The 25,443-nt window shown below is 44.8% G+C and overlaps 1 protein-coding gene across 2 annotated transcripts in view; it reads left to right on the plus strand.

The window, feature by feature from the left end:
• Positions 1–25,443, plus strand: part of AEBP1 (AE binding protein 1) — a 230,595-nt gene that overhangs the window by 58,689 nt on the left and 146,463 nt on the right. For both annotated transcript variants that reach the window (XM_069214248.1, XM_069214249.1), the window contains exons 5-7: positions 1,766–1,873; positions 9,435–9,500; positions 17,361–17,462. In XM_069214248.1, coding sequence (XP_069070349.1) covers positions 1,766–1,873; positions 9,435–9,500; positions 17,361–17,462 — 276 coding nt within the window. The remainder of the gene's footprint in view (positions 1–1,765; positions 1,874–9,434; positions 9,501–17,360; positions 17,463–25,443) is intronic.

Here is a 25,443-nt window from a genome sequence, read left to right on the forward strand (position 1 = left end):
GCCCGTCCAGCCACCATTAGTGACAGATTACAGAAAATAAGTGAAAACCTGTTAGGCATGAGGCTCCCCACACAGTACCAACATTACCAGCCTAGGAGTCAGCTCCAGAGGCTCTTCTTAGGTCTTCAAGTATTTTACTCTGTAACCCCTAAAGAACGGCCCAGTTGGGGCAGTCCCACATCGTGTGCAGGAACGTACCTCTTAGCGCACACCCTCTCAGACAATAATCTGTATCTGCTCTCCTCATAGTGTGCATTCTGGTTCTGGTATAATAAGCTATATGGTGTAGCATAAGCTGAATAAGTCAGAACTGCACCCGGATTTCTACCTCTCTAGGATACCTGCAGGCAGTGCCCCAGAAATCATCCTCACATTGTCTCATGTTTGCTTCCCATTTATCTGCAGGCATTCTTCTCTGTGAGCCTCCACCTATGAATGTCCTTTGAATATTGTTTTATATGCCTTACTTGGGGCACCCTAGTCATATCCTGTGTTCCTTACACCTGCTTGTTGTTTTGCGTAATTGGTGCATTATTCTTTGCATAAGTTAAATCACTGGGTTAGGCATTTGTTATTAAGAGTTGTTTAGTTATTTGTTAAATTCTAAGGGGTAACTTTATGAGCCCCTTGCGCTGCCGTTATGTCACTTTGTGATGCTACGGTGGTGCAAACCTTGCAACCATATCTATGAGGCCATCCAAAGCTACTTGGTGTGGCCTTGAATGGCCTCATAGAGATGGTGTAAAGCAAAGCAGCAAAAATCGTTGCGTTGCCTAACTATGTGTAAGGAAGGCGTTCCATGGGCATTTTAGTGGGTGTTCCCATGCAACACTAATGGATTTTGACGCATCCCCAGATTCACCAACCCTGTTAAACCTGAGGATGCACCAAAATCCTACAACTCTCCAGGTGAAACATATTTATTTCTCCTCGATTTTTCCTCTTTCAAAGGTGTCCCTTCCTGCACAAAAACAACCATGCATGCAATTCAGACACCTTTGCACTATGGTGCAAGAGTGCCTGTGTTGGTGTTAGGCAGCAAACGGTGCCAGTGCATTTGCAAAGGACAGGAATAAATACTGCATGTTTGAATTCGGTGCATTGCTGCCCTTTCTTTTTGGCGCAGGGCAGCCCAGCAAGGTGACTTGCTGTGCTGCCCTGCACCAAAATTTGTAAATTTGGCCCAAGTTTTGAACCCCACACTCCCTGAGTAAGACTTGGACTGCTCGTCTTGCTGCCCTGAGAGTTATGTGCTTAAGGGGTGTTCGTGGTGCGCAGTTATCAGTGGCAATAGCAAGTCAGTCCCCTGGAGAGCAGTGGTAAAGGTACTCAACACCTACAGTTGTGGCCCAGGAACCCATGTGTTCCACTGGACCCCTGAACAGGTTCTAACATTTGCTTCATGATACTTAACCTTGCCTAAATTCTGTAGTGTATTCTTAACATTCCACATTCCTTTTCACATACATTTTCACTGCAAATGTTCTAATGAATCAGTCAAGGAGCAAGGGTTGTTAAGTTTGGTTCACCTTGTCTCTTTTTTTCTTGATTTAGTGTATGTATTCATTTTGTTTTGCCATATTCTTATCATTAAGACATGTCATTTTGGCATTTGTCTGAGATTCTATTGCTTACATCTAGAATTGGTAGGCTGCTTCTACACAGGATTAGGTTCTCCTCTTCAGTATTCTTCAGGTGGCTCACTAGGGTCAGGTGAGATGAAGGTGAAGCTTTTGATCATGCACTCTCTGATTCTTTTTTTAAGAGCGGTATTATGAACCACCCTTTGAGCCTGTGGATCCTGTGGAGCCTGTGGAACCTGTGGAGCCTGTGGAACCTGGTCGGGAGGACTGGAGACCAGACGCTCATCTTGGTATGTTCACTAGACAGTCTTAAAGAGGAACATCCTGTTTTATGTACCAGTGTGTAAACAGGACAATGGGCAAAGAGTAAAATGTAGTTACTTTATAAAGAAAAGCCATTTTATAGAGATAAAGAAAAAATATTAAGACTAACATTATGAGAGTTGTGCCCAATTAATTTTTACCATCATCACTTACAGTTTGGATAAAAAGTCCATTAAAACTGAAGTCCAATGCACCTACAAATATTAAAAATAGAAAATCAGAAAAAAGAAAGGAAGGCTGCAACTAAAAAGGCCAATATATCTGGCCTTGGCAAGCCTGCACTGTTTATTTTCTTTGTTTTTTGCAAACATAGGCAACAGGGATTGAAACTGCAAACATAATAAGAAGTAAGATTGGTAGTGCATGAACATTTCATGTATTCGTCTCCAAAAGAAATAAGTTCAAAATTACCTACTGCAAAAGTAATTAAGAAAAAATGAAAATAAAGTAAACTTTAAATAAAGATTGGACTACTTGCCCTGGAGTACCCTACTTTTAGGCAGATTTATGCATGTGCACTGTGAAGAGAACCAGTGGCTGAGGTAGGGTGAGAACTTGCCCCATGCTGAATGTTGTGGTGGTTAGAAACAAAATGTGAATGACACTTAAATAGGCCAGTTGATGAAGAGGGCTGGTGAAAGCCACTGTATAAATACCGACAGACAGACAGACGATTTTATTATGATTCTTTTAAAAACATAAGGCTGGAAAGACAGTGAAAGCTGTCTCTGGGCAAGACCGAATTACAACAATTCTTAATGAGTGGCCCGATTCATTAAAGGGCTGTCCCCCATACGCTTTAGTTCTTTGGGTAAAGTGCGTAGGTGTTGGACCTAATTTGTTCTCCCAGAAACTGTTGACATTAAATTATTATTTTTAAATGCTCACTTTTGGGATCATGTTCTTGTGTGATTCCCAAATCATGTTGGCTCCGGAATAAAGATGAGGCAAGTGAAATCAAACTTACATCAGGCAAGGTTCAAAGTCAAAACCATGAAGGTTTATTTAAACTTTAACTGACTAGCCAAGTATTTTTGTCTAACGTAATGATTTTAAACTCAGAATGTCAGTACGTTCTCAAAATACAAAATAATGGGAATTAGCATAGGGAACAGTCTCTATTCTAGTTAAGTAGAACCAGATACTTTCTACCGTAAAGCAAACTAATGCAAACACATTCAAAGTACAGGTTCAAAGAGCAAACTGTCATGGGGGCAGGCTTAAAGGAAGTATCAGAAATGGCAGTAAAATCTCTACTTACAAAGTCAATAAGAAGATCAACATGAAGCCTGTCTCAAAGGAGTGCAGGGAAAAGTTCCTAAAAATCTCTTAAGTATTGCACCAAAAGGCAGACCAATGTGGAGACAATGTCTAATGGCCTCCTTAAGAGTCTGGCGGTTGAGAAGAGGAGACAGATACTTGTAGCTGATTGTGATTGTGCGCTGTATAAATATCAGATTTCATTAACAATAACGACTGATGATTTATGCCTGCTTACGCAAAGAGTGCAAAGCAAAGCCAAGGAACTGCAATGAATTTAGGATGATCTCTGTTGGAAATGGCCCTTTTTGCAGGGTCATCCCCAGTCTTTTTGCCTCCTTCCTCCTATTTTTTCTGACCTGTATTTGTTAGCTTTAGGACTCTGGGCACTTTACCACTGCTAACCAGTGCTAAAGTGCATATGCTCTTTGTGTAAAGTGTACTGTTGATTGGTTTATCCATGATTGGCATATTTGATTTACTGGTAAGTCCCTAGTAAAGTGCACAAGAGGTGCACAGGACCTGTAAATCAAATGCTACTAGTGGGCCTGCAGCACTGGTTGTGCCACCCTCATTAGTAGCCCTGTAAACATGGATCAGGCCTGCCACTGCAGTGTCTGTGTGTGCAGTTTTAAACTGCCAATTCGACTTGGCAAGTGTTCCCACTTGCCAGGCCCAAGCCTTCCCTTTTACTACATTTAAGGCACCCCTAAGGTAAGCCTTAGGCAGCTCCATGGACAGGGTGCAGTGTATGTGTTAGGTAGGACATATACTAGTGTGTTTTATATGTCAGTGAAATACTGCCAAATTCAGTTTTCAATGTGTAGGGACTATCTCTCTCGTAAGGTTAACGTGGGGGCTGCCTTTAAATATCCTTAAAGCGCAGATTCCCTTTGAGAGCAGATAAAAATGTGGAGTTTAGGGTCTCTGAACTCACAATTTAAAAAAACATACTTTAGTGAAGTTGGTTTTTAAATTGTCTGTTTGAAAATGCCACTTTTAGAAAATAGGCATTTTCTTGCTTATACCATTCTGTGACTGCCTGTTTGTGGATTGTCTGTCAGGGTCAGTTTGACAGTTGGGCTGTTTCGCGCCTCTCTAGACAGTGACACAAAAGGGGGTGGGGGTGTAGCCTGCATATCCTGATGAGCCATCTGAGCTAGAGAGGAGGGAGGAATGGTCGTTCACACCTGAAGGGCGTGCCTGTCCTCACACAATGCAGTCTCCGACCCCCTGCAGTGCGTCTGGGGCCTGGCCTGGACAACGAAGGATCTTGCAAACACTTGAGACTTTGCTCTGAAGTTTGCCAACTTCCAAGGCAGAACTGGGTATAAGAAGAAGACCCAAAACCCCAGACTTTTAGAATCTTTCTGGAATCAAGAGGAACCTCTGCCCAGGAGAAGAGCTGAAGAGCTGAAGGAGGAGTATTGTCCTGTGCTCTTTGCTTTGCTGGACTGGCCTGCAGTTGCTGCTTCTGCATGAAAAGCATGCAAAGGGTGAACTTTGCTGTGTGTCCTGCTTGAGAAAATTCTCCAAGGGCTTGGAGTAGAGCTTGCCTCCTGTTGGAAGTTTCAGGGACACCAAAGACTTCAGTTTCCTCGACCTGCAGCTCTTGGAACTGTGTGTTTTGGTGCTGTTCAAGAGGAGAAACCACTGCAACGCTGCCAACGACCCCACCGGCCTGCACCGTGACCTGCCGATGCCACACGGAGTCGCATTGCCCTGCTTCACACCGCGACCCAGTCTCCCCGACGCCGTCATCAGATGAGTTCACCGAGCCTCTGCTCGCACTGCGAAGTGTGGGCTTTGCACTCCGGTATCACCTGCTCACACCGTAGCCTGGGCATCCTCGACGACGCCACTCCTGCTGACACCGGTGCCACTGCCTGTACTGTGGCCTGTGGCCACCGCTCGTGAGGTACACGAAGCACCGTCCCATCCCGTACCGCAGCCCTGGTCCACCATCACCATCGAATCATGTGTCGTCACCAGGCATCCTGCCTGCACCGTGGCCTATGGACACCGCTTGTGAGGGTCACGAAGCACCATCCCATCCCATCCCGCTGGCTTGGGCCTACCAACGACAGCACTTCAGCAACGATGCCGCTGCTGCCTGCATCATGACCTGTGGGCAGCGCACATCGCACTGCCCTGCTTCACACCGAAGCACTGGTCTCACCGCCGCCGCTGGACGCCCTCACCGAGCCGCTGCCTGCACAGTGACCTGTGGGCACCGCACGTCGTATCGTCCCACTTCGCACCGCAGCCCTGACGCCATCCACGCTGGCACACCTGACTTCATCAGCCTGGAGTTCGATCCGCAATGCGTGTGACCCCCCAAGGGCCCAACAACTCCTGCACGACTCCGGAACCGACACCGCGAGGTCAGCGATGTCGCTCCCTGGAGCTCACCGCGAGGAAAACGGCGCCCTGCAAATCCAAGGTACTGTTTGTGGGTCTTCCCGACACCGTAGCTGGCCCGCAATGCTGCGGCCGGCCTGAACTGTTGGTTGGGAACGACACTGTGATAGCCCCAGGTGGAGCTATCAACTTCAAGGAACTGTGTTTTTGAGTAAATCTTGCAGAATTCATATTTTTATTACTGTATGTTGGATTTTATTGTATTTGGTCTTGTTTTATATAGATAAATATTGGCTATTTTTCTAAAACTGGTGTGGTGTCCGTTTGTAGTGTTTTCACTGTATTACTGTGTGTTATGTGCAAATGCTTTACACATTGCTTCTGGGATAAGCCTGACTGCTCATGCCAAGCACCCAAGGGGGGGAGAAGGGGTTATCTGAGCGGGTATCTCCCTTATCCTGACTAGAGTGAGGGTCCCTACTTGGACAGGGTGCAAACCAACTGCCAACTAGAGGCCCCATTTCTAACAATATCCATGTTTTCTGTAAAGGTTGTTTGCAAAATTTCTGACCTTTTTTCCAAAATATGCATACATTTTGTGAAATTATGGTAACTAAGGCAAAATACTTTCTCCAGTAGTTTTTTGGTGAACGATATACCTTTCACAAAAAGAATCATATAAGATATTGGCAAGGGGTTTCCACAACTAGAAAATATCTTGTTCAAATAGAAACAAGCCTCCTACAGGCAAAAGAAATAAAAAATTTCACATTATCTGAAATGGTGACAGTTGTGACCAACATATAATTTGTGAATTACTCAAAGTTGTACCAGTGTAACAAAAACTTTGCACGGGCCTAAATTCATCCTGCTATGCTCCCACACACAATTTAAGGCGAGGGAGGACACATGTTCATGTCCATGTTTCATATTGTACATGCTTACTCAGACAGGTGGGAGATAGGATCAGAATAGGCATAACTGTATACAGTTGGGTTCACTTTACCTCCCCCTGAGTGGTACAGAGATACGCTGTTCACTTACTATTCCGCCTACTACTCCAAGATGCCACCAAGCAGGCAGTCACCTATAGTCTACTAGGGAACTCGGGGCTACTTGGTGGCACTGTAGTGCTACACCTAGGCATTTTTTGGTACCTAGAGCCCACACGCAAGCTCTTCACGAGTTTTGTAATGTTCATGTTAAAAGATTAAAAAAGACAGAATGAAACAGCACCTGTATGGAGCACCAGGATTTTGGTCCTAGAAGTTCCCTTGTGAATTCATTAATTTGGAACAACAGCAAGAACACCTCACCATGGGGCTCTAAATGGTGGCTGTCCGCACTCGGGCCTGCATCCAAACCCAGAACCCACACCAGGAACTTCAAAATAATAATCATCAACTGCAAGCTGGATATGACCACACAAGTCAGTGCCATTTTTGCACCCTGCTTCCAATCCCTGAAGATGTTGGTGAAGATCTTCAAATGGCTACCAAGCAACACTTAACAAACTGCTGCTCATGCCCCGGTCACCAGGAAGATGGACTATGGAAACACCACTACACCTGGATCACCAATCAGCTCACTAGAAGACTACAAACCATCCAGAACTCAGCAGCCAGAATTATCCCTAACCTCTCGCACAGAACCCACATCACACCACACATCAGGTAACTAAAGTGGCTTCCGATACGCAAACACACTCAATTCAAATTCCTCACACACACACATTCGAGGCACTACACAACTCGGGCCCCACCAGTCTGAACAGTTGCATCTCCTTCCACCAATCACCCAGACACCTCCATTCCTCAAAACTCCTACTCACACGCATTCCACTTATACAGAGAACGAGATCAGGAGGACGGATGTTTTCTTAGATCGCTTCTGAAGTGTAGAATGACCTCCCACTCCACATCAAAGCCTCCTCCTCTCGTTTTGAATTCTTCAAGAAGATGAAGACCTCACTTGTCAATTGACCAACCCACCAGAGGCAGGGCTAGACACACACCTTCTCAGTGCAAGAATACCTTTGTGGGTGATAGTGCTCTTTACAAATACACATAATAATATAACCTGTCATGATCCTCAGAATGGTTAGTTCAAAGAAGGATGGCATGCATCTGTGATTGGTGAATGTTATTGAGAGCTGTCTGCCTATTGTTAATAGATAAAGTAACACAACATTTCTTTAGATTATTATGCCATTGAAACAAAATAGGCAGACCTTCACCACTGCCAATGTACCAAAACACAGATCCTGATTGTGCCTCTTGATAGACGATGAAGGGAAATATTTCTGTTTTATTGAATAGTAAAGAAAGTGTACTGATCTTCGTTGTTCTCTCTTCAATATTTGGATTGTGTCCATAAGCAGTGATAGAGAGACCACCAAATCACGTACTGCAACAAGAGTACAATACCCAGCCCCAGACTATTCTGAAGAGAAGAAAGTGAACAGGCAGCAAAGTGTGGAAAGAGGAGATGTAGAGCAGAGAGAAGGGAGGCAGAAGAGAGGAGTGAAGAAAGAGGATAGAGTGAGAGAAAGAGAGCATTTCAATTAAGAGTAGTCAGACTAGTAGGACACCTAGAACCTGTTTCAGTCCTCCTGAGGGCCACATGGTATACTGGATGAGCCACAGAACTTGCCAGAGGCTGCTGAGGAAGATAAATAACTAAAAAGAAGGAGACACAAAAGAACTTGAAGTGTGGTGAGACACCCATAAAGTATCACCTAGTAATTGATAAAGATTCCATCACAACCATAGAATAATGTGTCTGCCTGAACCTGTCAAATTCCAAACAGAAGAAACGACTAACGAGGGACCAAAAGTAAGCATTTACACAGGTTGGACAACTGTAACCTGCTTGAGATATTCTAGAAGTGTAAAGAAAAGCTAAAAACCCACCTCACCCTGCATAGAACTTTGCATTACCAACAACCAGCCAAAGTCTGATCAGAAGTTTATGCCAAAGTAAATTTGTAGGAAGTTGGCATGCCTATACCTACTCGACATGTGGTTGAACCATGAAGAAAAGTTGTTGAACTATGAACCTGCCAATGCCCAACCACAAAGTAGAACTAACAATAGGCAATGGAATCTGTCGAAGAATGTGAAAAAACTGAATCTATAATGTTGTCACAATTTCTGCAAGTGAACAGTAACATAAGAACCAGCCAGTTCCTTCATAGAACATTATGACACCTAGAATATATCAAAACCCATCTACGTGAAAATGCTAAAGTGAAGAATGTAGAATCCTAAAGGTGCAGATGCTACTGAAAAGTGAAAGATTCAATAGAAGCTTGCCAGATCTACATTCAATAATTTTTGTTTAAAAAATAATAATACAAATAATTGTTGACCACTCCTCTCTGTAGGGGAGTGGGAAGAGGGAAGGATGGCCTTAAGTATGGTAACTAAGTTGCTCCAGGTCTTTCCTTAGGCACGGACATAAACAACATTTGTGTCTAGATTTGTCACCTTCTTCGGTGAGCAACTCCATGTAAAGTCATATTAAGCAGGTTAAGGGGTCACTAAAGCACATCAGAATTGATATTAAGGGACAGATCTGACTAGGGAGATGGCCAGGCACGATGTTTTTGTGGGGTGCTTTGATATATTATGTTGAATAAAAACTTCCCTGGTTATCAGCGAGTGGTTGCTTCCTTCCTTTAAATTGGGATTGTGAATACAGCATAGAATTAAGGTCTTGAATAATTCTGTTGGGATGCTTTGGTATATTATGTTGAATAAAAAATGTCCAGGTTACCAGTGAGTGAGTGTTTTCTTTAAAAGGAGGATTGTGAGCACAGCATGGAAATGAAGTCTTGCATAAAAAGCGAGGACTAAGATGGGGCTGCAGTCCATAATGGTAACCTTTCTGTTTTTCAACCTATAGTAAAGCCAGAAGAGCCTCCGACCCCGGACTACAATGAAGAATTGGAGAACGAGGACTATGATGACTGTGAGTGTGTGATCCTGTCTAGCTTTGCCTCCTGAATGTAGTCATAGCTGCTTTTCTGTTTATGGGATGTGACCTCATTCATATGGCTCTGCATCACTTTAGTTTGCCAGCTTCCTAGTATTTGTGTCCCGGTATTATAGTTCCTTTTGGAAGTACAAGCAAGAAAAACTGCTACCTTTCAAATGCTGGGGGTCACCGGTTGTGGGAGGCATAAGTAGAGGTTGTAACACTATCTATTGCTAATAGCTCCACACTCCTACTTAGCTATTTAACCTTGTTTGATCTAGTTTACAGGGGCAAACTTTGAAGATCATTGATAGACATAGGGGCCGATACTACCCTGGCACTCAGGTAACACGGCAAGAGTTAGATATTGACCAGGCGGAGAGTGTACGGAACCCTTCCCAGTGGAAAAGCGCGTCCAGCAAGGTTGCGTGTTGGTGCTGTTACTTTTTAGCCTCTTTGTGATTGATGTAGCAGATTATCTGCTAGAAGAACCACTCGATTTACCGATCATTGCTGGAAGGAGGGTTCAAATATTTTTGTGTGCAGATGACGTTGTATTAATGGCATGTACAGAAAATGCAACCCACAAGCTGCTTAACAGCTTTCTGGACTACTGTGGCGAAAAGTCACTGACTAACAATAGTATTAAAACAAAGGGTATGGTTTGGCTTCAGGCGGTAGCCTCTGATTGATAGTGTGTTCATAGAAACTGTTAAGCACTTTGACTACTTGGGTATCGGGTTTGCAAAGAATTTGCACTGGTGTAGCCGTGCACGGAGGGCAACTATAGTGCTGAAACAAATGGCCGGGCATTCTTGAATCTGAAGCACAAGGCTGGTGCTAGAAGTATCAGTACTATCCTGCGGATCTATACCCAAAAGGGAGTAGCTGCAGCACTCTACAGGGCAGAGCTTTGGGGGTCTACAAATACTAGCCCATTACAAATGGCCAAGAACAACTTCTTGAAAGTACTATTGAGGCTGGGACCAGGAACCCCCTAATAGCACTCTGTGCGGAGCTTGGCCTCACACCAGTATCGGAAACAGTAGCTCTAAGGCCAATGCTCTGCTAGGTAACATTGGTCCATAAGCCTAAGGCAGTAGTATACCTGAGAACCCTGGAAGAAGCCACCTTAATTGGTGGCTGTGGGGGGGGGGGTCCTCGTGGGTGTTGCATGTGAAGAACGTCCTAAGAGAACTGAAGTTGGAGGCCTTGTATGCAGAGTCCTGTAGAGCGAGGCAGGATACTGCGGAGCAGATCAAAGACCAATACCATGAATATAAGTTGACAAGGGCACGCCTCGCGCTTAGGCTGGGATCAATCTTATGTAACTATTTCAACAATGCTTATGGTCCTCCATGTACTGGTTATTTAGATTTGATATACAAAGAGCTCAAGCGAACGCTGCATGTAAAATACAGGTTGGGTGTCCTGCTGACCAGGGACTACTTAATCCGTATGCTCAGGCTTGTGGCTGGGCTTGAGCACTGTGATTGTGTTTTTGGAGAAACAGGCAACCTAACCCATTTTACCTTGTTTTGCAAAAACTATGACTTGGCTTGGCAGCAGTGGCTACTCCCCCTTTTCAAGTCCAATGGGGTAAAGCAACACTAGTGCTTTGTGCCAGGTCTGGTGATATGAATGTGCATAACTCCATAGCATCATATATATAGGCTGCATGGCCCTGTCTGAGAGCGTTGCCAATCAAGCTTGTTTCCATCCATTCATGAGAATTCCTCCAGGTTGCAGTGCTGTATTTGTGGGCTAGGTGATAATACCAGATAAACCTGTGGCCCTCCTTTCCCCTTTTGAGCGGTTTTATGTATATTTCATTATGTGCAGTGCCATGCATCAAGACTAAATTGTGATTACATTTTTTTTTTATTTATGGACATGCACTTTAGCACACTTTGAGACTGCACTGGTAAACTGGTTGGCTGTCTGCTATGAATTGAATAAGGCACTTAATGCATTGTGCTGTTACGGCATTCAGTTGATCGTATTGTACATGTATTTTAGCTAAATTCTGTTTGTATGCATATGCACTTTAGCACGATTCAGGGCTGCACTGGTAAACTGGTTGGCTGCCTATTATGAATTGAATAAGATACTTAATGCATTCTGCTGCAATGTTGTCCAGTTAATCGTATTGTACATGTATTTTAGCTAAAGTCTGTTTGTATCAACGGACTGGACATTTTTTTTATTGAGATTGAATGCAGTTGAAATGAAGCTAGTTGACTATATTGCATTCATTCCTTCATATCTCTTTAGGGTTGAGCGCAAATCGCTCTGTCCCTGGTGTAATCTCTCTATGGGCTTTTAACCACGCCCATCAGTTGGGTTAGTTCGTAAGCTTGCCTTTTACAGTTCGCTTCTTTTCATTAGTGAAAGGCATGTATACGTCATACCTTTTCTGTTGTTTAGCCCTCATTGAGTGCACCAGCCAACTACTGAAAACTTTTGAGGCTCTATGTCTTCTGTATGGTTTCTGGACTTCTTTTACTCTTTATTTCCCAGGCAGCGCTATCTCACTGGGCAGTAGTCAAGCGCTTTGCATGACATCGACCTTGTTACATGGCTAATTGCACTTTTGCCGGTTACATGGCTAATTGCACTTTTGTCGATACATTTCACTGAGAGTGAACTTCTGTTTAGTTTTGTGTGTCTCCGTCACGCTTCATGGTGGCGAAGAATGAGCTTGCTTATGTGAAACTGTTTTACTTTTCAGTTTATGTGGCAAGAAAAGTCCAGTCAGGAGTTTAAAATGCGAATAGCTCTAACACAAGCAAACACAAGACCCGTTGCATTGCATATGCTTATTTATTATTGCCTTTAATTGTTGGTAGGCTGACAGCAGAAACAATAAATACATAAATAGATAGAGTATTTTATTGTTTAACCTTGTCATTTCCCTTGACTGCTTTCTAAAGTATCCCTTCATCCTGCCCACCACATTAACATTCCACCACCTCAGCTGATGCATCCTAAATTCACTACCTCTACAACCCTGGTCCTTTTTAATAGTTAACTCAGCATACTTCTCCCTCTTTCAGCTTCAGTTTTCTGGGACTTAATCTGCATCCTTCTTTGTTGCTCCGTTAACTTACTGGTTCCCCACTTAACCTAATCCTCACTTCTCTGTTATCAAGCACACCCCCCAATCTCTGTCTTTCCTCTTGTGCATCCTTATTCCAGCACACCACCCTAGTCTTTTTACTTCTCCTTTCTGTCTCACGACCTGCGTATTTATTTCTGAGGCCTTGTTTACAATGTTCCTCCTCCACACTGTTCTTGTTGTTCCTGAACCAATCTCTGCTTTTCCTTTGCTCTCTGTTCGGTCTCCCATTCTTCTGTCCCTCTGTTATCCCACTCATTCTCAACTTGTTTTGCCCACAGCAGTTTTTTTTTTGTTTATTTCATGGCAGCGGGCTCTTCTGTCTGCCATTTCATACTCTTACCACTGTGTTCCCTCTTCTTGAAATCTCTGTATTCTGTTCTTACTCTCCTGCCCTTCTTATTATCCTTCCCCTCCTTGTCATTTTCCCTGCCTTTCGCCAGCCTACAATCACTCTTTCTTGTGTGTCCTTGGACGCTTGTTACATTTCTGTTTTTTTCTATTTTGTTCCACGTCCCTATCAATTACTGTGCTAGATGTGGCCGCTCAGTGGTGTGCACGGAGAATAAATAAAAGAGTAACACAACTGAATATGAATGCTTAACTCAATGAGATTTGACTGGTGGTTAATACAGCACAATTATTTTAATTGTTACGTCAAGCAGCTACTATTTATGTATTGTTTGTATAGCACTTCAGAGTCCAGACTAGGTCATGAAATGTGCCGATTTGCAGCTGGCTGCTGGTGCCCTTGGAGATCATGTTGAAAGGTTGTTGGTTGTGGCCTGGCCTACAAACATGGTACAGTGTATGAAGTTTGAAGGAGAGGTAGAACGCATAAGCTGAGCTTGTTGTGGAAGAGCGTTGAAAATAAAGGCTGCTGCACATACAAATATTCACCATCTTTATGTGGATTGTGTTATGAGTAGAGGTGATCACTGGGACCACTGGAATGGATAGGAAAGCAGGGATTATTGTGGATGAGAACCCACTGGTGGCCACCAGCAATACTGAGTTCTTGGGATTGATCAGTGGGTACATTGGAAAACATTGCTGTAGGAAAGTAGCCTCTATGTAGCTTGGTTACCCTCACTTTTTGCCTGTTTGTCAGTGTGTTTGACTGTGTTCACTGGGATCCTGCTAACCAGGACCCCTGTGACTGTGCTTTCTCCTCTAAATTTGGTTGCTGGTAACGTTTTATCCTCACAATTGGCATACTGGTCCCCCGTGTAAGTCTGTAGTATATGGTACATAGGTACCCAGGGCACTGGGGTTCCAGGGTATCCCTATGGGCTGCAGCAGTTATTCTGCCACCCACAGGGGGGCCCATTCAAAGGGTTCTGCAGGCCTGACATTGCAGCCTGTGTGAAACGGGTGCATGCACCCGTTTTCACTACAGGTTACTACACCAGGTCACTATAAGTCACCCCTATTGTAAGCCATCTCAGCCCTGAGGGAAGGGTGCAGGTACCTGTGTGTGAAGGCACATCAGCACTAGCATAGGTGCTCCCACAAACTCCAGATCCATTTTTCTGGACTTTGTGAGTGTGGGACGCCATTTTACATGTGTACTGGACATAGGTCACTACCTATGTCCGGCTACATAATGGTAACTCTGAACATGGGCATTTTTGATATCAGACATGTCAGAATCATACCCCAATACTGTTGCAAGTATTGGAAGTTTGATTCCATGCACTCTGGGGGCTCCTTAGCAGACCCCCAGCATTGCTACCACCAGTCTTACAGGATTTTCCAGGTAGCCCAACAGCTGCCACCCCTCAGACAGGTTTCTGCCCTCCTGCTGGTTGATCTGATCAGGCCCAGGAAGGCAGAACAAAGGAGTTCCTTTGGAAGAGGGAAGTAACACCCTCTCCCTTTGGAAATAGGTGTGGTAGGCTTGGGAGGGGTAGCCTCCCCAACCCCCTGGTTTGCTTTGAAGGGTACATTTGGTGCCCTCTGTGTATAAACTAGTCCACACCGGTTCAGGGACCCCAAGTCCCTGCTCTGGCGTGAAACTTGACAATGAAAAGGGGAGTGACTACTCCCCTGTCCATCACCACCTCAGGGGTGGTGCCCAGAGCTCCTCCAGAGGGCCCCTGGGTTCTGCCATCTTGTTTCCAATGTTGGCAGAGAATTCTGGGAGCATCTAAGTGGCCAGGTCAGGCAGATGATGTCAGAGCCCCCTCCTGATAGGTGCTTACCTGGTTAGGTGACCAATCCACCTTTCAGAGCTATTTAGGGTCTCTCTCTTGGGTTGGTCCTCAGATTCAGCTTGTAAGATTCCAGCAGGACTCCTCTGCAACCTCTGCTTCAACTTCTGGCCACTGGAACTGCAACTGGACCCTCCAGGAACTGACAAAAGCTACTACAACGAAGAAGACTCTTCTGCTACTTTGTTTCGATGTCTTCTGCCAGCTTTGCAACATTTCCCCTGCTGTGCATCCTCAGAAAATTGCAACTCTTCAGCCTACACAAAAATAAGAAATAATCTCCCTTGGAGTGAAGGAACCACTTCTCTGCAACCGCAGGCACCTACAGCAAGTGACGACCAGCTGCGTGGATCTCCTCTCATCTTGAGCTGCGTGGATCTTGCATCACGGATGGTGATCTGGAGTAGTCCTTTTGGTCTTCTCTGCCAGCTGACCAACTTTGGTGGAGGTAAGCCTTTGCCTTCCTAAGCAGGACAGTAGCCCCATGTCCTGCGTCCCTTGCAGTTGCCAAGGCTTGTTTGCATCTCCTTCAAGGGATCTTCAGGAGATGTGTAGCTCCAGCCCCCAGCACTCCATCCTGCAAAGCACAGCCTCCTGTGTGGTTCTCCTGCAGCGTGGAATCCTCTTTTGTAGTGCTGCATGGGCTTCTTCTGCGACTCCTGTGTCCCCATCCTGTGGGACTCCTGTGGGTGCTGCCTCTGCTTCTGTGGACTCTCTGTGACACTGGGGGACCCCTGTGTCTCTGCCTCCTGAGTTGAGTCCACCTGGGCCTTGCTGGTCCCAGGCAGCACCTCTTTTCCACTAACCGTGAGTTTGCCTATGCAAAGGCTTGTTGGTGGAATTCCTGCACCAACACCAGTCTCCAATCTTCCTTCCAGTTTGAGACTTCACCTTCATGCATCAGAAACTCTTCTCCGGCTCCAGGGCTGCAGTGCTGACCAGTTCCTCATCACTATCGACCAACTCCTGCATCCACAGCTGTGTGGGTAGTAGCCTTTACTCCTCCTGGACTCCACTGTGACTCTTGGACTAGGTCCCCTCTCTCCACAGGTCTTCTTTCTTCAGGAATCCACTGCTGGTTTTCTTGCAGTCTTCCCTGGGTGTCTTCTTTTTTCTTATTTTCCTCCTTTTGGGTGGTTTGGGGAAAATCCAGTGTTTTACTCCTGCATTCACTGCCTGAACTGTGTTTTTTACCTTTTTGGTTTTCTCATATCCCCAGCTCCCCTTTACACATTTTACTTACGTAGGTGGGGGTACCTTATTCACATTTCATTTTTTAGTATATGTTTGTGCTCCTCCTAGTGTCAATATTGGTTATTGCTATTTGCACTGTTTGCCAACCTTTTCTATGCCTGTTTGTGATTACTAGTGTATATATTTAGTGTATTCCTTTCCTCCTAAGGGTGGGCCACCTTTTCTAGTATTTGTGGTAATTTGTTCCAAAAACAAAGTACCTTTATTTTTGTACAACTGCTTGTTTTCTTTCATGTGTGTAAGTGCTGTGTGACTACCGTGGTATTGCATGAGCTTTGCATGTCTCCTAGATAAGCCATGGCTGCATCCACAGCTGCCTCTAGAGAGCCTGGCTTCTGGACACTGCCTACACTTCACTAAGAGTGGATACCTGGAGCTGGTATAAGTTGTAAGTACCTTAGATACCCACCACACACCAGGCCAGCTTCTTACAATTGCACCAATCGACTGGGCTAAAATGTCTAATTGAGAAGCTCCTCTTTATTCTGAATTGAGGCAGTGAACTCAGCTGAAGTTCATCTTCCTGTTTCTGGCCTCGTTGCCTCTCCGGCTTTCTTTGGTGCCCTTCTCTACTCCTTGTCTTCACATTCTGCCCTGAATAGTATCTCATTCTTCACTTTCATCTTCTTGCTCCTTTTTACTGTCTTCTGTTGTATGTGTACATGGATGTGGTGCAGCAGGAATCAAGCCAAAATGCAGCGATCCATGTACAGGGACAAAGACAAGCATACAATTAACCAGTAACAAGGGTGTCATTGGGGTTATGGACGTTAATGCACTGTGATTTAGTGTTCATTAAAGAGGTGAATCTTCAGCACTGGGGCAGACCAGATGGATGCAAGGATTACATACATCAAGGATGTTATCCTTGTATCCATCCAAGTATGTTGGCTGCTTAGATGTAGAAGCCCTGCTGCCTTTTTTAAGCTTTTCTTTCTTTCACTATCACTCTATTTACCACTGCCCCTTGTTCTCTTTCTCTGTTGACTCAGTGTTTTACTCTCACTTTTAATTTTCCTCTTTCTTCTTAAAGAGTCTCTTACTCTTTACGTTTCTATTCTTTTCTCGTTTACTGCTCAGTTTTCCATGGCCAGCTTTCTCCCGGCCTCCCACACCCCCGATTGCTCCCGGCCTCCATCGCTAACCACGCTTTTGCTGTACAGCTGATGATGATCCGTTTATGTATCTTCACAACAATCCGCTGTTAATAAATCTCCTCAGTGCATATTTGTTACTGAACATACTTTGTAACTTTTGTCTCTTTGTTAGACGGGCCACGTCGCCGTGTGAAAAAGCCCCCCCGCATCCCAAGCAAGCCTAAAACCGAGAAACCGGAGGTGGCAGAAAAGGAGCCTGAGCGACCCAAGCCATGTGAGTATGGGTTGAGTCCTCTGTACAGGGTTGGAGGTGTGTAAAGGGGGAATCATAGCGACTCCAGGTCAGTGTGACGCAGCTATTTTAATGCCTCCTCAATTGACGCCCCCCCAACACACACATACACCTAGCATCTCGGCATGCTCCTCTACAGGCCGGTTTTAGTACTAGTGCCGCCCTGTGCGACATTCTCAACCCCCGCCAATGACCTCCGCGGATTCCCGCACTACTTCCTATTAAAAGTGCCCCTCATCTCTCTAGAGCCTCTCTCACATACATTTTATTTGTTTTAAGTTGCTGGTAAAGTCTAACTTTACTAATCCACTCAGCTACCCACATAAACTACAGATCTGTTCTTTGCAGCAGGCACATTGACCCTCTGCGCTACTTTATGGCGAGTCCCTCTCTCTGTCAGGAACATTAATCACAAGAGTTGCTTTGACATTTTTATTGTTGCCTGACATCTGAATCCACATGGAACTCTGCTTCAGGTGCATTTAAAGTGTAAATTATTGCTAAACCCGGCGACCTCCTTCCCCTGAGGTCAGTGCCCAGTGCAGTCACCCTCCGTAAAGCTGGCCCAAGGGGCCACGTATAGGTCGATGAACCTTTTAATTTGTTTATGGTGTTCTTACCATAATTTCAGTACAGAGACAATAATCAATGCACAATGGTCAATAATCATTAGTCAAATCAATAATCAATGGGGTCAATAAATTTCACACACCGTGACTCTCCAGCCATGAATAACCACACCTTTAATTATAAGTTTAGTAAGCTTTATTTCCCTTACATTAACAATACTAAGTCATAAATCTTAATCATCACCTCAAATCAAACTAATTTAATAATGCTTGTTAATTAACAAGTCACAGAAAACATGATCTAAGCAAAGCTTGAATCAAAAAACATTCCAATGCATCAACACAAAGCATTAGTAAAACCCATTTCAGCAAAGCTATGATGTCCATAAAGTTCAGCAAAATAGTCCGTCAACCATCTGTCTCTGCAATTCGTCAGTCATCATGTGAATAACCTCAACTAACCCAGATTAGCATCAGCATGTGGGGCTTCATGCAAAACAATTTAGAACACAAATTTGGAAAGCATCTACCTAAGAAAGTATTAAGACAGCGCAGTTGGTACCTAGAAAGAAAAGGCATAAAAATGCAATTCAGTCATTGTCATATCTACCTATCCACGGTATGGGTCAGCAAGCAGAATAAGTCTTTGTCCTCAGGTCATCAAACGATCAGCAACATCAGGCTCTCAGTCAGAGAGTATGAGCCCAATGACAGAATTTCGAATTTCTTCCAAGTCTCTTCTTCTCGATAGCGGTCTGCCTAAAAATCTCCTCAAATCCCTATCTCAATCTGTCTAAGTTCCCTCTGTCATGTTGTTATATCAAAGTTCCCCAAACCAACCCCCAATTTCCAATTGGTCAATTAATCGTACGTTATTACTCTGCCCAATAGTCTCCATATACCAAATCTATGAATTCTAATATTTCAGAGTTCTCATGTCGTTGATTGGTCTGCTTTACGATGTTCTCATCATCCGGATCGTAAGATATCAAAATTTTTGCATCTTCGTCTTCAGTCAGTGTCTTCATTGTTCGCATCCTGGGAAAGTACATCTCATGCACATTACACACATTTGGATACATTACTAGAGACCTCATCTCCTGTCCGTCAGTTCCCATAGAAAGTTTCTGCTAAGCATTTTATTAAAACAATGAGTATTTCAAAGTTAGTTAACTCTGTCAGCATTTTATATTAAATGCTAAGAAATGCAGCTTCTGCATGAGGCCTGGCAAAACTAGGACAAGACACTCGCTAAGTTAAGGCCTACAATTAATATGCGAGAACATAATTCATAACCCTTAATATGACATATTACTACATTAATCTAATACATTTTCAATATTTCGTACGTATTAATCATAAATTGGTACATTTCATGTACACTGGTGGCCATTCTTCGAGGTCACATTTTCAGACGTGCACATTATTTTTCTACGTTATTCATTTTTCTACATAAGTTATTATTCAAAATACGTAAACATTTCATTAATCGTTTCTAGTTAAGACATCTGCTTTAGCACTCACATGGTTCCTCCTTGCGGCACACATTATCGACATCCATCACAAGAGTGAGTACACGGTGAAGACCCTTCAGACACGTCAGTGACCCAAAACCAAATGCTGGGACCCCGCTGCAGAATGCTGCGAGTAACCCCTCAGTCTACCAGAGATATGCATAGGCCGGAGGCCGAAACCCGGTCACGTTTGTCCACGCTGTGAGGTCTGTTTACCTAGGCAAGCTTTGAAGCTCTGGGGAGCTCTGAGAAGCCAAGTTACGTCACACAGAAATTCCAGTGGGTTGAGGGTCGCGGACTAAACCTCTCCTGTCACCAGAGAAGGGGAAGCATTTTTGATGGGGCTGCATGGTCTGCAATGTGCAGTCCGAGAACATTCCATTCTCGTGTCTGCAGTCTACTGACACATTTACAGTCTAGCCAAGTGCGTTGCATCACGTGTGAGACCAAAGCTTAATAGTCTCCTTATCCCTGCAAGGGTCGGCGAGTATCACGCACGCAACTGCGTGGCACTTGGCAGGGCTTCTGGAGGCTGTAGCTAAGGGAAAATACATCGAATATATGCAGTCCAACGGCTGTGCTCCTTGCAGTAACTGACAGGCAAGGTCTTTTTAGTTCGAGCACAATATAATGCAGACCCAGACTTACTCCTCCCATGTTTCAGGGACACTTGGCTAGCAGCCTTCGACTTCCTTTGCAGTGTTGTTAGTCATTGTTAGGGAGAGCCAAGAGTCAAATGGGCTTGGCTCTAAGAGCCCGTGCACGACCTTGAAAATGTTTGACATTCAAATGCTGCAAGGAACACCATATAAACATCATATAAAATATGATTACGTTTCTTCAAAATGCAAAAAAAAATGTGTTTCTTTAACATGCAGATGCATTTCACCTAAGTACTAGACATGGGCGTCATTGAGGAGTTGCCATGGGTCGCAGCTGTGACTCTCAGCTTGCCCCTTGCGTCCGCTGGCATTGCCTTCGCGACCCCTGGCCTCAGAGATGGCAAAATCAGTGCCAGAAAAGCAGGCAACTTATGGGTGTCTGTTACACTAATAGTAAATAATGTTATATTGTTCACTATTAGTGTAATTAACCCCTTCGCTGCCAAGCCTTTTCCCCTCCTGTGCCAAGCCTTTTTTTGGCTATTTGGGGCAGTTTGCGCTAAGGCCCTCATAACGTTTTGTCCACATAAGTTAGCCACTCCAAATTTGCGTCCTTTTTTTCCAACATCCTAGGGATTCTAGAGGTACCCAGAGTTTGTGGGTTCCCCTGGAGGAGACCAAGAAATTAGCCAAAATACAGCAAAAATTTCGTTTAAAAAAAAAAAATGTGAAAAAAGGGCTGCAGAAGAAGGCTTGTGGTTTTTTCCCTGAAAATTGCATCAACAAAGGGTTTTTGGTGCTAAAATCACCCAGCTTTCAGGAACAGGCAAACTTGAATCAGAAAACCAAATTTTTCAACACAATTTTGGCATTTTACTGGGACATACCCCATTTTTACTATTTTGTGTGATTTCAGCCTCCTTCCAGTTAGTGACAGAAATGGGTGTGAAACCAATGCTGGATCCCAGAAAGCTAAACATTTCTGGAAAGTAGACAGAATTCTGAATTGCAGTGGGTAATTTGTGTAGATCCTACAAGTGTTTCCTATAGAACATAACAGCTAAAATAAGAAAAATATTGAAATTGAGGTAAAAAAACCAGCCATTTTTCACTACGTTTTACTCTGTAACTTTTTCCTGTGATGTCAAATTTTCAAAAGCAATATACTGTTATGGCTGCTAGACTCTTCTGGTTGCGGGGATATATAGGGCTTGTAGGTTCATCAAGAACTCTAGGTACCCAGAGCCAATAAAGGAGATGCACCTTGCAACGGGTTTTCATTGTATACTTGGCATACAGCAATTAATTTGGTGAAATATAAAAAGTGAGAAATAGGTATCAAGAAAGCCTTTGTATTTCCAAAATGGGCACAAGATAAGGTGTTGAAAAGCAGTGGTTATTTGCATATCTCTGAATTCCTCCCGGGGTGCCCATACTAGCACGTGAATTACAGGACATTTCTCAAATAGAATTCTTTTTTACACACTGTCTTACATTTGGAAGGAAAAACTGTAGAGAAAGACAAGGGGCAATAACACTTGTTTTGCTATTCTGTGTTCCCCTAAGTCTCCCGGTACAAATGGTACCTCACATGCGTGGGTAGGCCTAATGCTTACGACAGCAAACACAACATGGACACATCACATTTTTACATTGAAATCTGACATTTTTTTGGGCCTAGCTGTGGATTTTGGACTCTAGCTCAGCCGGCACCTAGGGAAACCTAGCAAACCTTCGCATTTTGGAAAACTAGACACCTAGGGGAATCCAAGATGGGGTGACTTGTGGGGCTGTGGCCAGGTTCTCTTACCCAGAATCCTTTGCAAACCTCAACATTTGGCCCAAAAAACACTTTTTCCTCTCATTTCGGTGACAAAAAGTTCTGGAATCTGAGAGGAGCCACAAATTTCCTTCCACCCAGCATTCCCCCATGTCTCCGATAAAAATGGTACCTCACTGGTGTGGGTAGGCCTAGCGCCCACGACAGGAAATGCCCCAAAACACAAAGTGGACACATCACATTTTCCCAAAGAAAACGGACCTGTTTTTTGCAAAGTGCCTAACTGTGGATATTGGCCTCTAGCTCAGCTGGCACCTAAGGAAACCTACCAAACCTGCACATTTTTTAAAACTAGACACATAGGGGAATCCAAGATAGGGTGACTTGTGGGGCTTTGACCAGGTACTTTTACCCAGAATCCTTTGCAAACCTCAAAATCTGGCCAAAAAAACACCTTTTCCTCTCATTTCGACTACAGAAAGTTCTGGAATCTGAGAGGAGCCACAAATGTCCTTCCACCCAGCGTTCCCCCAAGTCTCCCGATAAAACTAGTACCTCACTTGTGTGGGTAGGCCTAGCGCCCGCGAAAGGAAAATGCCCCAAAACACAATATGGACACATCACATTTTCCCAAAGAAAACAAACCTGTTTTTTGCCAAGTGCCTAACTGTGGATTTTGGCCTCCAGCTCAGCCGGCACCTAGGGAAACCTAGCAAATCTGCTTATTTTTAAAAGCTAGACACCTAGGGGAATCCAAGATGGGATGACTTGTGGGGCTCTCACGAGGTTATGTTACCCAGAATCCTTTGCAAACCTCAAAATTTGCCTAAAAAAACACTTTTTCATCACATTTCGGTGCCAGAAAGTTCTGGAACCCGAGGGGAGCCACAAATTTCCTTCCACCCTGCTTTCCCCCAAGTCTCCCGATAAAAATAGTACCTCACGTTTGTGGGTGGGCCTACTGCCCGCAAAAGGAAATGCCCGAAAACACTATCTGGACACATCAAAATTATCCAATACAAAACTAACTGTTTTTGCAGGTGGGCACCTGCGTTTTTGGTCCTGGGCACAGCAGCCATCTAGGGAAACATACCAAACCCAGACATTTATGAAAACTAGACACCCAAGGGAGTCCAGGGATGTGTGACTTGCATGGATCCCCCAGTGTTTTCTTCCCCAGCAAACCTCAAATTTAGCTAAAAAATAAAAATTTCCACATTTCTGTGTGGGATCACCGCACCCGGACAAATTTCATACCACCCAACGTTCCCCCCAGTCTCCTGGTAAAAATCATACCTAACTTGAGTAGGTTGGCCAAGTGCTTGTGACAGGGAAGAGCCAAAAACATGTCAAAATTGAGGGGGAACCAAAGCAGGTCTGTAAGGGCAGTTTGGAAAAAAGCTGAATTTTCATCGGTATAGATGAGACAATGCTGGGTGGTAGGAATTTTGTGGATTCCTGCAGATTCCGGAACGTCCCATCACAAAAATGTGGGAAAAAGTGTGATTTCCAGCAAAGTTGGAGGTTTGCAGGGCATTGTGGTTAAGAAAATGGTGCGAGTGCATGTGAAACACACCACCCTGGAATCACCCAGATGTTTAGTTTTTCAGATGTGTCTAGGTCTTGTGGAATTTTCTACATGGCAGCATCCCAAAGTCCATAAAGTGCAGCCCTCACCATTCCAAGTGGGACGATTTTGAGAGTTAGCCAAGCTCTCATGGCCCAAATGTAAAACCAAAACACAAAATAATCAAATGTCCTCTTGCTTGCCGTGGGATAAGATGTTTTAGTGTGCGGGGGAGAGCTAAAAGGCTGTTACCCCTTCAGTTGCGGTGGGGCCATAACCAGGCCCATACTGGTTGGTAGCCACCACCCCACAATTTTTTTTTTTTTTATTCCCTGGCATCTTTGGGGTGTGGATCAAGGGTAATTGCCCCATCTCCCCCCTAGTGGGCAGAACAACCTTGGCCCCATTTATTTGGGGTGGGGGTATGGTCATACCCCCACCCTCTTATTTTGGAAAAAAAATCTTCCCTGGTCTCTGGTGGGCTTTCTGCTCACCTTGGGGGTAGATGGGCATTCCAAAAATAGGCCAATCTGCCCCTAAGGGGGGCAGATATGGCCAACAGTAATGTGCCCCCATGGGGAGCGACCCTTACCTAAGTGGCTGCCTCCTCAAAGAAAACACACACATACAAACACACCAATTGCTGGTGCCTAAGTGGTTTCTGCCCTCCCTGGGGGCAGATTGGCCTAATAGAAATAGGCCGATCTGCCCCCAAGGGAGCAGAAATGGCCTAAAATAACCCCCCCCCCCCAGGGGAGTGACCCTTGCCTAAGAGGTCACTCCCCTTGCTTGAAATTAACGCAAAAAAATAAAGATCCTTGGTGTCTAGTGGTTTCTGTCCCCCTTAGGGGCAGATTGGCCTAATAAAAAGAGGCCGATCTGCCTCCAAGGGGGCAGAAATACAATTTGCCCCCCAGGGGAGCAACCCTTGCCAAAGGGGTCACTCCCCACCTCTAAAAAACTAAAAAACAAAAATGATCCCAGGCGCCTAGAGGTTTCTGCACCCCCTCGGGGCATATCGGCCTAATAACAATAGGCCGATCTACCGCCAGGGGGGCAGAAATGGCCTACAATAAATTCCCCCCCTGGGTGCGACCCTTGCCTAAGGGGTCGCTCTCCTTGAGTGAATTCACCTTTGAAAAAAACTCCCTGGTGTCTACTGGTTTCTGCCCACCTTGGGGGCAGATTGGCCTCATAAAAATAGGCCTTACTGCCCCCAAGGGGGGCAGAAATGGCCTAAATATAATTTTCCCCCTAGGGGAGCGACCCTTGCTTAAGGGGTCGCTCCCCACCTCTAAAAAGAAAAAAGAAAAAAAAAAAAAGATCCCTGGCGCTTAGAGGTTTCTACCCCCCCCCGGGGGGCAGATCGGTCTATAACAATAGGCCAATCTGCCCCGGGGGGGTGCAGAAAAGCTCTTGACCCCCTGGGGAGCGACCATTACCCACGGGGTCGCTCCCCTTGTGCCAATTTCCTTATTTGTCTAGTGGGCTTCACGATCTGGCTGCTAAAATGCTCTCAGTGACTTCAAAGGGAAGGAAATACCTTTCCTTCCCTTTGAAGCCTCTCAGGCCCCCATCACATGATCGGAAGAGAAATGCTTTGCATTTCTCTTTTGATCGCGCTGGAAGCTCAGCACGGAATTGCACACTGACGTCATCAGACATCACAGGGGGTCGGGGTGGAAGGGGAAGGGCTTCCCCTTCCATCCCTGCCTTGGGGGGGTGGGAGGGAAGCCCACAGAGGGAGTGCTAGCGCTCCCTCCGAGCTCATGTGCGAGCCCTGTGCCAGTGGACGTAACCATTACGTCCCCGGCACAGAAGTGGTTAAAAAATGGAGGGTAATTAGCTGGAATATGATTCTCCTTGTCAGCTGAGTTAAGCAAAAACAATCTTTTAAATGTATGTTGTGTGTGCGCTTGCAGGTGATAGTG

Source organism: Pleurodeles waltl, chromosome 11, assembly GCF_031143425.1.
Source record: "Pleurodeles waltl isolate 20211129_DDA chromosome 11, aPleWal1.hap1.20221129, whole genome shotgun sequence".
Taxonomy (NCBI): Eukaryota; Metazoa; Chordata; class Amphibia; order Caudata; family Salamandridae; genus Pleurodeles; species Pleurodeles waltl.